Source organism: Xiphias gladius, chromosome 7, assembly GCF_016859285.1.
Source record: "Xiphias gladius isolate SHS-SW01 ecotype Sanya breed wild chromosome 7, ASM1685928v1, whole genome shotgun sequence".
In the NCBI taxonomy this organism is placed as follows: domain Eukaryota; kingdom Metazoa; phylum Chordata; class Actinopteri; order Istiophoriformes; family Xiphiidae; genus Xiphias; species Xiphias gladius.
This window is the reverse complement of record NC_053406.1, coordinates 24,281,494-24,293,829: the sequence shown is the minus strand read 5'-3', so window position 1 is coordinate 24,293,829 and position 12,336 is coordinate 24,281,494. Positions and strand designations below refer to the sequence as shown.

General features: G+C 44.0%; 1 protein-coding gene across 3 annotated transcripts in view; it reads left to right on the top strand.

Moving 5' to 3' along the window:
* Positions 1 to 11,123, top strand: part of cdon (cell adhesion associated, oncogene regulated) — a 35,888-nt gene extending 24,765 nt beyond the window's left edge. For all 3 annotated transcript variants that reach the window (XM_040130244.1, XM_040130246.1, XM_040130245.1), the window contains exons 13-19: positions 146 to 251; positions 2,210 to 2,332; positions 2,599 to 2,790; positions 3,486 to 3,787; positions 3,958 to 4,037; positions 5,040 to 5,302; positions 6,639 to 11,123. In XM_040130244.1, the coding sequence (XP_039986178.1) occupies positions 146 to 251; positions 2,210 to 2,332; positions 2,599 to 2,790; positions 3,486 to 3,787; positions 3,958 to 4,037; positions 5,040 to 5,302; positions 6,639 to 6,793 (1,221 nt within the window). In that variant the 3' untranslated portion in view covers positions 6,794 to 11,123. The remainder of the gene's footprint in view (positions 1 to 145; positions 252 to 2,209; positions 2,333 to 2,598; positions 2,791 to 3,485; positions 3,788 to 3,957; positions 4,038 to 5,039; positions 5,303 to 6,638) is intronic.
* The last annotated feature ends 1,213 nt before the right edge of the window (positions 11,124 to 12,336 follow it).

The following is a 12,336-nucleotide window of genomic DNA, read 5'->3' as shown; positions in this document are numbered from 1 at the left end:
GCAATCACAATCTCGCTCGCAGTCCTGTACATCTGCTGATAACAAGCCCTGCCATTAGTTGCTGGAAAATTTCCTCCCTTTGTATAATAATTGCCCTAGAGATTGCTGTAGACTAACGTAATGTTTTTTTTCCATCCCCATCCAGTATAGTCCCTCGAGTAACAACAACACACCAATCCAAGGTTTCTACATTTACTACAGGCCCACAGACAGCGACAATGACAGCGACTACAAAAGGGATGTGGTCGAAGGTACGGGGAAATGCAAATTTGAATGTTTGTATGTCTGTGTTTTCACTGCAAAGTGAGCGTGTAGGTGGTGTAGAGTGTTTGCCGACAGCCTCATCCGGTCCCGGACGTTAAGCTCACGCTGTGCAGATAAACTGGGAGCTGGAAGGGTAATGGATACTCAATGTTAAGAGTGGGGTGTAGTGAAGAAGGGGCATTTCGGCTGTTTGATTTATAGAGAGTGCCGTCCCTGTGCAGCAGGGCTTTTCTGAAATCTGTTTTTAATAAATGGTTGCCAACTAATGGGCCGGAGTTGAAATATGAGTCCGGCCAGAGGGGCTCAGGTTGTTGGGTGGAATGCTAACGGTGGAGCCTGGTACAAGGAAGGGGAGGAGGGATGTCCTTTCACTCCGCCCAGCTCTTTAACATCTGGTACTCACTGTCACTCGCTGTCAGCACTGTATTTGGCGATTTACAGGTCAGAAATCTCAGTGCGTCAAGGTTACAAATGAGCTAAATTCAGTCCAAAAAAAAAAAAAAAGTGAAGTGCAGTTTTGTTTGTTTTTTAGATGTCAGGATACATATAATCGAGTTTCCACAGAATTTCAAAGATTTGTATTTCACTCTTTAGTTATGATCTGCTTCCACTCGATATCAAATTATTCAAATGCTGTTGAAAAGACCTCTAATAACTTTTTAACCATCTCCAGCATCAAAAAGGTCACTGTGGCAGGCACAAGACACGCACTGCACAAATTATACCAGGATTGTTTCATTTTTCTGCTAAAACATATCCCGTTTAAAAATGTCCAGAAGGTTTTTTTTTCTTTTTATTTTTTTTCATTGAAATCATCAATTCGCTGCCCTTTCTTTTGAATATGTGTCAGTATGATATCTGAGTTTCGGTACCAATACAATGCTTTTTTTGGATGCCATATTTTGAGGAATATGAGCACATCTTTCTACATAACTCCTTTTCTTTTTGGTTCATGAATAAACTAAAGTTCAGTGTCCAATGTCTTGTCTAACTTAGTTGAACTTTGGCTAAAACAAAACACTGCTAATATTCTGACAAACCACTCAATGCCAGCTCATCGCACTCAGCTGTTTTTGATTCCTCAGTGTTATAGACACGTTTCGTGTTCAGTGCCCTGCCCTACACATCTGCTGACGTCACTTTCCCCTCAGATAATCTTCTCGTGTCTCGTTTAAAGCTGATGGAGCACAAAATGGTGTTCATTTGTGAATTAAACTTTGCTTCTGTATTGATTCTGATTAACAGCATAGAGTAGATTTGGCCTTAGCTACAGGTTTCTTTTATTGTTCCCGCTTCCAACAGCTAAAAGCTACCTTGGGACAGAAGTAACACATGTACAGTCATTTATCATACTTCATATTAAACAAAAACAAGAACAGCAGCTCATTTCAGCCTCATTTGTTGGAAATGTAGCATTTCCAAGTTGGAGATTGTCGTCTCATCTGAGATTTCAGAGCATATAGTGGTGCGATTGTGTGCGGTAGTGCAGCTGTGTGTGTGTGTGTGTGTGTGTGTGTGTGTGTGTGTGTGTGTGTGTGTGTGTGTGTGTGTGTGTGTGTGTGTGTGTGTGTGTGTGTGTGTGTGTGTGTGTGTGTGTGTGCGCGCGGAATGGGAATACTGGAGGCAAGCCAGGACAAACATTGAGCTGCCATATATGGAGCTCATCTAGAGTAAAGCAACTGTCTGGGCCCTCGCTGGACTGATGGAGTCAAGAGAAAATGAAGGGGGGGGGGCTGAAGCGGAGAGGGGGGGTGAAAGAGAGAGAGGGGGGGTGAAAGAACATGACCTCCATGAAAGTGTGAGGCATGAAGAGAAGGAGGCGAAAGCAGGAAATACTGATTGTGAGTTTACACAGGCAACGGGAGTCAACGCGGACTTGTGGAGGAAGTGGTTTTCTCACCTTTGCCCCCCTTTTTTTCCTCCTCCCTATCTCCTGCCCCCTCAGGTGTAAAACACTGGCACATGATTGGACATCTCCAGCCGGAGACCTCCTATGATATCAAGATGCAGTGCTTTAATGACGGGGGAGAGAGCGACTACAGCAACGTCATGATCTGTGAGACTAAAGGTAAGAAAACACAAACTGTACCACGTAAGAAAGGACTCGTGTCAAGAAAAAGCCTCCACCTTTATCGGAAGTCCAGGCATGTTTCTGCGAAGGCTATAACTTTAATGATGGGTATGATCGTCGTAATTACACAACATAAATGTGCTGAGTTTTATTAGTCCGACAAAACAATGGCTTGCATTTTATAGTCGGTACTGTGTTATTTTTCTTTGTCGCTAGCGGGTAAAAAGCTGCTCCTCATGTCTCCTCCTTCCTCTCTGCTGCAGCACGTCAGTCCCCGGGGTCGCCCGGCCCCCACCCCATCACCCCACCCGGCCCCCACCCGCAGGAGCCTCCCAGCCCTCCTGGAGGACTGCTGTACCTGATTGTGGGCTGTGTTTTGGGAGTGATGGTGCTCATCCTGCTGGCTTTTATCGCCATGTGCCTGTGGAGGAATCGGCAGCAGAACAACATGCACAGTGAGTTTATAGATAAATTAAACCCAAAGCTAACGTAAGGTGTCTAAATGCTGCTTACACTACAAGATTGTGCATAATGTGTTTGTAAAACCATCTATCACATTCTGTGTATTGTGCTCTCTATAAGTTTGACCATAGTTCACCTTCAAATGAGTGTGCAGGACCTGCAAACAAAGAGTTAACTCCACTGCACTTGCCGCATTTTTAAGATAGCTGGCCCACAGACAGCTTGTGCAGCATATTCCAAGTGTTTATAATGCAGATATGGATCCCACAGCGCTTGCAAAACTGTTTGCCATTGTTGGATGGACTCTTTACCGGACCTTCTGGATCAGAAAATAGTTGGGGTGTTGTAGCTTTAACGATTTCGGGAAAAATCTAAGACTGAGTCACAGGTGACTAAACAGTTAATTGATTTTTTTTCTTGTTTTTTATTTTTATTTTTGGCTATATGTTACATGATCCTTTCTCTCATTGTACAAAAACTCCTCAAAGTGTAGTCTTTATTTTTACTTCTACACAGGCTGATTTAAAAGAGCGTTGCCTCGACTACTAAGGCTGAATACCTACCTTAGTGATGAACTGTTTTTGACTAGACTAGATCAGACTTTCAGTACGGTTTCTACCTCAGTCCTAACCACTCTGCCTCTTCATGACCTCCACTGTCTCTCTCTCTCTCTCTCTCTCTACTGTAGAGTATGATCCTCCCGGCTACTTGTACCAGCCGGCAGAGATGAACGGCCATGTTCTCGAGTACACCACCCTGCCTGGCACCAGCCGCATCAATGGAGGTGTCCACGGGGGCTACGGGCACAGTGGCCCAATGTTACCCCAGGGCTGCCATCACCTCCACCACAAACTCCCGAACGGCTTGGCGCTGCTCAACGGCTCCGGTGGCCTCTTCTCACCTGGCCACTCACACGGCCATGATGGCACCCTGCCCCACAGCGCCCGGGACTGCGAGCACTCGCACCCTCACCCTCACCACCACCATAACGTGAGTGTCGCAGTTCAGACGCCACAAAGTACTCCAGACCTAGAGACAGGACGCCTCATTCATAGCTTTATCCGGGCTGTGCAAGTACTAAACGAAGTTTGGTACTTTACACTAGAAGGTACCAGTTCAGTTTAGTTTGGCTAAATCTGTCGTTTGTGTCCTTGCGTCAGGGTGGAGGCATGTACACAGCGCTTCCCCAGACAGAGTCTTCCGATTGTATGAGCTGTCAGAACCTCTGCAACAACAACAGGTAAGAGAAGAGGTCTTTTTAATCTAAATTAGCATTGTCTTTATGGATATCTTTTGCTTTGTCCTGGTTGTCTGGCTCAAGATACTTCTGTTTTTTATTTTTGAAAAAAATCTGGGAATTTATTCGTGGTTATATTGAATGTTAAAAATTGGGTGGGGTGTCGTCAGGGGGAAAAAAAAGAAGAAGAAAAAGAACAACATGAAAATGCAGGCTAGAGTTGGTCCTGAAAAGTGACAACCACTCTGTAGTTTAACCATTCATCCCTTTTTTTTTTTTAATGCAGGGATCCTTGTGGAAATCACAAGGAAAAGCTGGCTTGAGATAATTAACATTGCTCATATTTCATTAGATGCATCTGAGCATAAGCGTCCTACTTTGCTTGTGACCACTACCAGCCCCAAACACACACACGCGCACGCGCACACACACAAACACACATTTGCCCTCCTGCTAGTCCTGTTTATGTACTTAAGGGTCCCCAGCATCACAGTTTACACTGTGTGCACCCAGCCAGCAGACCTAATGATCCCTGTGTTTATTTACCTCCGGCTGCTGGGAAAAGAGGAGGTGTGGTCACCGTCCAATCATGTACCGTTAGAGAGTAGTCGGGTTTGGGGGGAAAAATGGTGAAGATCGCTGCTTGCAACCATCTGCGTTTGGGAACTTCACCGGGGAGCAAAACCACAATGTGTCAAACTTATTTAGAGGCAGTGAGACTGGACCTTTAATCTCCAGTTAAACGGCTTAATGTTTTTTGCAGCTGTGCGACAGTCCATCAGTTGTGTTAGAGCTGTCATTGTTTTGCACATTGTTAGGAGTAGCAATACAAGGGTTTTCTGTGTCTGGCGGAAAACCCACAGATACCCGGAGAGGAAGAACTGGAATGGTATGTGAACCACCGCTGAGTGTTGTCAGTGGGTGAGAACTCAGCAACGCACGGGCACCTTATAAACGACTGTATATGTCCCACTCTTCTTTCCATCCTTCTCTGTCTCTGAGCAGATGTTACAACAAGACCAATGGCACTTTCTCCAGCGGCACTCTGCCTCTAATGCATCGTGTGGCGCCCTGCCAGCAGGATGGGCTGGAGATGGTACCTCTGGGCCAGGTTTCACCGCAGTGCCACGGCCCAGACAGCCCGATGACCTCCGGTGACCAGGAGGCCGACGCAGGGTATCAGCCAGACGAGCACAAGGAGTCCTCGCCCTCACAGCATTCCTGCTGTCTGGTCGGGAACAATGAAAACTGTCCAGCTGACAACACTGGTGAGACACATTTTTTTTACCAAATGCCCACAAAATCTTTCCATGTATTATGTCTTTTTTTCCTCCTCCTCCAATTTTTTCTTTTACGTCTTCTCCCGTGCTACTTGTTTTTTTTTCTGTGTAACTTCTCTGTTATACAGCAACAGTGGATAATAGAAAAAGTATTAGATTCTTCACAAATCAACTGATAAAATGAAGATGACATTGCCACAGAGAACTGAAACTTCTCACCACCTTTTTTAGCCCTGGGTGATGGGATTTAATTTCATATTTATTTTTTAAAAAAGTCATATAATTGCAGATAGTTATTGCAAGTATATGTTATATATTTTGGAATATATTTGAATATTTCTGAATTGTGAGGTTATTGCTTAAGACTCAGAAAAAGAGGATATACAAAAACGAGATCAAATTTAGGCAGGAATGACCTTATCTCCTTATGATCATACTAAAACTAAGGTGATAGTTATACTGCAGTGGCGCTTTTTAAATCGTTTTTCATTGCAAGAATACCTTTTTAATGGTTGGATGGAAGTAATGGTGGCTTCTGGCCAGTGAAGTGTTTCGTGATAACTTCAGGAATAACGCAGAATAACAAAATTACAATCAGACTGACTAATAGCTTTTACAGTACCACACATGAAAATACTATTTGTCAACCACAGAGCTTACTGTAATTACAAGCATAGACAGTCAAAGGAGTAGTTTGGGAAATACAGCTAGTTGCTTTCTTGCAATAACTGGGAAAGTCCAGAACATAACCCCCTAAAAGAAAACACCACGTTTCTTTTTGTGTAGAAATTAAACAGAGGAGATGTAACATGGTGATAAGCGATATTTAAAGGTGCTGGTGCTGGTGGGTAGATTTTGTTACCTTTGGACAAGGCCGGGCTCTTTCCCTCCTTTTTCCAGTCTTTGCTCTAAGCTAAGATAATCCGCTGCCGGCTCTGGCTTCATATTCAGCAGACAGATATGAGTGGTATCAATCTTTTCCTCCAACTCTTGGCAAGAAAGCAAGTAAGCGTACTTCCCAAAATGTCAAAACTATTTCGTTTAGATATTAGAGCCTTAAAAACAAATTCTCCCTGGGGATTAACTGAAAACCTTTACTTCCAAGCCCTCATTGTTCAGCACTATTGTGAAGTTGAACTCTGACAGTTCATCTAAATGCCCTACTAGCAAGTTTTTATATCATCACCAGTCCTCATGTTGTTTGCAGACAAACTATGTAGCATCGCCACAAATTACACTGTGGGCCTTTGCTGAATCTGTTCTCATCTTTTTTAATACGAAGTAGAAACCGAAGACTTTCCTCTCTCTCTCTCTCTCTGTGCAGCTGAGGAGGAGCTGGAGTGCGTGGACACAGAGGGGCCTGTGGTGTGCTGGGAGAGTCTTGGCCTGCCAGACTTGGACTGTGACGAAAAGCCTGGGTGGATCTCTAGCAGCAGCCTGGCGGGAGAGCTGATCCAGCCCAGCCTACAGGAGGTCTGAACGCAGCCCACACGCAAACACACTCCCCTGCGGCGTGGAGGTTGTAGAACGACAGAAGAAGGTGGAGGACCAGCGATGGGAGAGTAAGAGACACTGCGCGTTACAGTGACAAGGACACAAAACTGTTGATGGACCGAGCTGAGAGAGAGAGAGAGAGCGGCTGCAAGCGACTGAGAGCAAAGCCAGATGGGGAGAAACGCAAAGAGAAAAGGGAGTGTTGCTCAAAGACAGAAACTATATCCCACTGGAGGGAAGACTCTCATAAAAGATCAAAAACTCTTTAGATGACTTATTTATTTTTTGTAGTAGTAAAATATTATTTCATATGAATGTATCTGTTTTAAAGAAAAAAAGTTTGTCTTTTATATTATTTATGCCTTTTTTTGATGAGAAATACTTTTTATTTTTTGTTGTTTTGTCCCTCTGTGTTCCACTCAAGCGTGGAGATTAGCAATTGTCTGTGTAAAGTTTTGTAATAATATAAAGAGAAGATATGGAAGAGTAAACAACAACCTATTTTCGGTTTCTTTCCTCCCCACCTTCATGTGCAGAGCGCCCGATGAATGATTGCCACAGTGAATTTCCCGGCCTCGGTCCAAAGCCATCAATATTTCTGGCAGGCCTTTGATGTGGCTCTGTGATGGGCTGTTCCACAGCAGTGACCCCTGAACAGGGTGAACATTCCCTTCACTGTTCAGATTAAGGCTGCTGCTCTTTGCTCCAGTGAATCCTCGATGGCTCATCGCTTTACGCAAAATGCGCCGTTGCCCTGCGAGGACCGTTGACCTACTGGCCCCAATCTGTTAGAGGAGTCGGGTAGTTACATTAAAACAGAATTGTTAAGTGTTAGAAGCCCTCTCGCACAAATCTTCGTATGTTAAAACCATCTGCTTCATATTAGTGATGCTGTACCCTCATTTCTGATTTTGAGATCACCCAGATGAACTGTATCTGGCCAGAAGAAATTCTAGTGCAAAATCTCCGGCCACCAGGAAGGGCTAAATCCGAATCTAAAATCTAACACAAACTGCGACATAAACAGCAGCAAAAATGCCCCATTCAGAGACTTTATCCTCTCATCAGTGTGGTATTCATTCATGGTATAAAAGGGTCAGTTTCCCCCAGAGCACGAAAAAAGTAGTTTTTTTGTTTTTGGTTTTTTTTTTTACTTCCTCGGTGTGGTATATAGGAATGTACACAGTTTTGTTTCATTGTACGGCGAAAAGGGAAGAAATAGTCCCAATGAAATCAGTGAACATCGATGTTTTGGACTCTCCACAGCAAAACGGACATTGTGTCTCCGGCGATTAAAGCAGCACAAACACATTTTTCTTCACCTCCACTGTGTTTGTTCACAGGCAGAAAATCTCAGGAAGTCAAAACCGTGACATGTGACAGCAAAAGGAATCGCATGGCTAAATACCAGTAGGAGCTAAGAGGCAAAATATGTTACTGTGATTTTGGGTAAGGCCACCCTATAGCTGGTTTTAAAAAAAAAAAAAAAAAAAATCTTTCTGTCCCAGTTTATTGAAATTACATTCCATGGGTTCTGTAGACTGAATTCTGATTTGCCAGTTGGAGCTGCCGGCATGCAAAGCTGTGTGTTGTAGCTGTATTATCTCACGATAAAGAACAAAAAACGGACTGTGGTACATCAGAAATAGATGGAGGTGAGTTGAGATTCTGTCATCGAAAGTTGCGGTGCGATGCTGCTCTTGTAATGGTGTTAACTCATTCATAAAATAGTCGTAATATACTCTCCTAAGGTTTCTGCCTGAGTTAGCCGAACCCATTTTCTAAAGGTTTAAACCTTCCGTTCTTTCTAAAGCAATCTAAAGCAAACTCCAATCTGCGCTGGCTGATTGGAGTTGATAGGATAGCAGCCGGCAGATGACAGGACTGGCCATGCTTCACTGAGGATGACTGCAGTGCAGGCTTTCCATGCCTGGTGCCTGTCTGCCTGTGTTCGTGCCAGAGTGGGCTGCCAGTCCTCAGGCCCTGGCTCGCCTGGCATCTCTCCTTCCCCTGATGGTATACGGGATATTCCTGGCACACAGAGTTACTCGCCTGCTGCTGAGGCGTGGCGCGGCTTCTTCCGGCTGTTATATTTAGTCTCGATGGAGGCTGTTGTGCTGTTGAGGCTGGTGGCCTTCGCCCAGTTGAGTTGACTTAAACTCAGTGCTTTCCCAGGAATGGCCTTCATGAGTTCCGCAGTCCTGAAACTCTCTGGTGTTTTAGATGTACACTGTTCAAGAAATGTTTGTTTTTGAGTAGTGGATCCGAAACGAAAAGTGACCCGAGGCCCAGAATGATGGACAGAGCTTGGCATTCTCTGCACGGAGTTGTTACGTTTTGTTTTGTTTTTTTGTTTTTTTTAAACTTTTCTTTTATTTCCATGCAATAGCTTATTCAAGCCCCCATTATGATTCCCTTGCTGCCGTTAGCAAGAAAAAGGAACTAAACAATGGGAAGGAAATAAAGCTGGAAATGAAAGAGAAATGGTCCAGGGAGAGAGAGGGGATGCTGACAGATGCAGGCTGGGCTGATGACGAGAAGATAAGGCCAGGGTTGTCTCTAAATGAGCTGCTTCTCCATCTCCCACGTCTGTCAGTCGGCACTCTCCCTCAGCCCTGCCCTGCACCCTCTACCCACGCAGCTACACCCCTTCATTAAGGAGCCCATGGGAACAAGAAAGCTCATTGTCCGCCCTGGAATTTCTGCCCCTTGCTGCAGAGCCGACCTGTTAACGCCAGTCCCTCTCCCCTCCGCCCACCATTCTTCCTCTCTCCCCTCTCCAGCACACCCTGAATGAATGCAATTCTTATGAATCAGGCAGTGTGTTGTTAACTTGCTTGATTCAGCCCCGGGCGGTTTTATCCTTGAGATGTCACAAACCCCAGATGAAGCATATTGTGGTTGGATGAACTCCAACAGCATTCCAGTGGGTCCCAACAAATGATGAGCTCATATGCTTTACAGGACTAATAATCTACAGTATATGTTCCCTCATGGATGTCCGCTATATATTTATAATCAGGCTCAGGTCTCGGGGCATGTAGATGCCACATACTGTAGCTGACATTTTGGGTTGTCGTGCTGCTAAAATTGTTGCATTTGTCGACTGCAACTGTTGGATTTAATCAGGAAGAAAAAACAAAAATACAGCCTCATCTTTATCCCAGCTGCATCCGTTTAACTGCCCCCATTTCCTCCGTCTCAACAGACTTTACAATTTCAGCATTGTCCTTCTGCTCTGGATCAATAATGAGCCTATTGATGACAAGCAGGTTGGACCTGTTGACATGAGCTAAGCTTCAGAATGAAATCGATGGCGTTCGCCAGTCGGAAGAAACTCTGAGAGCCAAGCCGGCGGAAAAAATAAATCCGCTATGCTTTCATTATTATTCACCGACCACTCCAGGACATCTTTGCACAGACATGACTAATGGTGTGTTTATTTTAATATGCATGAATTATTTAAGAGAACATTTGTTTTATGTGCACGAACGTCTGTCAAGGTATTGGTCAGTTCAAAGGAGCTAAAATGTTCCCCCAGAAATTATTCAGGAATGTTTTGCAGCAGAGTGAGTTTGCAGCCTTGAGCGATGTGCTTTAAAATGCTGAGATGTGTCGGTCTGCTCCGGATGTGCCACAGTCTCTCATTCTGTTGACAGTGACAACACACAGTAGTTAATGAGAGAAGTCTAATGCAATTAAAGAAGAAAAAAAATCAAAAAAGCAGGGTGGTAATTGGAATTAAGGAACCGTAATGAGCAATATATTTCAAGAAAAACAAAAAACACTCTTGTCTAATGAACCCCCAAACCAGATGGTTTTAATAATGAACACAATACAAGACTGGTGAAGTGTTTCAAATGGAAACCACAACCTCAGGTCTTCATGGTGTCACGCTTCGTAAGTTTATATGGCTACAAAGATTGCAGGAGACAACAGTGCAGTCTTTCACTGATCAAAGTGTTTCAGTATGTGTTACAGTCCAGTCTGGTGTTGAAAGATCAGTTCATCCAAATGATAGGAAAAAAATATTCTCTCATTTACCCCTGATGGTATTTAGTCAGAGATCAGTTTTGTTTGTTTGTCCAGGTTAATCCTGTTTTTGTTTTTTTTCCCATTTCTGCCTCCCGTTCAAAACAAATGCCGCTGAATGGAACTTCATTTGTTGGTGCTGTCAGCATTGAAAAACTGCAATCAAAAAAAAATTCAATAGCTGCTTGTTTTTCCATGTTAAAGCTTATCTTGGGAATACACAGAACACAATGTCATTGTTCTTGAGGGACTGTTTTGTCAGTAGAGAGTAGTTCCAATAAAAACCTGTTCACAGCAAGGTCTGTGGATTATCCTGAGTCACCACGACATTGTTTCTAAAAAGACGCATTGATGGTAAACTTTTTCGAGGAGTACTTAAGCAATTTTGTTCTGCAATGCCGTAAATTTTGGGAACCTGTGAGAGACGGATTTAAAAAGGGAATGGTCAAAATGGATGTAGCAGAGGCTGAGCTATCCTGGATTTTAGTCCTAAATATGGATCAAGCTCAGCAATGCAACTCAAAAGCTGTTTTTTTGGTTTGTTTGTTGTTGTTGTTTTTTTTTGCTTGGTAGACAACCCCCATCTTTCAGGGCTTTTGTTAAAAACCTGTAGTCTCTAAACTAAAGCCGAGTCAACGCTTGATGACATAACATCACTCGACAAACCTCAAGCTTAAAAATCTCAGATGCAGACCGAAGCTATCTGCATGGCCAATGCCATTAGAGACACATCTGAGAGTATGTTTTTGGGAATTCGGATGAACCAACTCATACACACAATTTTAAAAAGTAGACTTTATAACGCAGCAACACTTTCGAAGTGATGGGACTGATGTAATCAAAACAGAGTCGTCATCAGTCGTCCTCCACATCCAGCCGGGTGAAGTAGAAAGTTATCCTGGCTCCTTCGTCTGTATCGTACAAAGCCTGGCAGGTGTACATCCCCGCTGCGTCCCTCTGAAGCTCCTCTATGACTAAAGCAGAGGTGTTGATGGGCACCTGCATGCGACCCAGGCTGCTGGACTGAGACTGGAGCTTCGGGCCCTGTCCGTAGTCGTAAGCCACTGCCACATTGTTATCAGTTCCTGGTTTGGTGAAGCCCCAGATGAAAATATTGGGCACGGTGGAGCCACAGTCCAAGGTGACTGAGCCTCCCACTGTCGCTGTAGCATTGGAGCGGATGTATTCCACCTCCTCGGGGTCAAGTATCTCCAGACCTGTAACACAAGATGGCCGGAGTCAGTTACTGTAACTGTACAGAAAGAAAAGCCCTTGTGTTGCTTTCCAAACATTGAAAAAAAAAAAAAAAAAAAACAGCCTCCTCAGGCAACGTATTGGCAGATGTTTATTAGTTAATGTCTTCAGAAAACTTTTACAAGACCTCACAGTTTGTTGGGAATGGACTGCCTCAGCTCTTGCGGATGAACAACACATAATTAAGCACACTCACAGTTTATATGCCTCTGGCCTTTTTAATAGATCAAATTTTATGACCC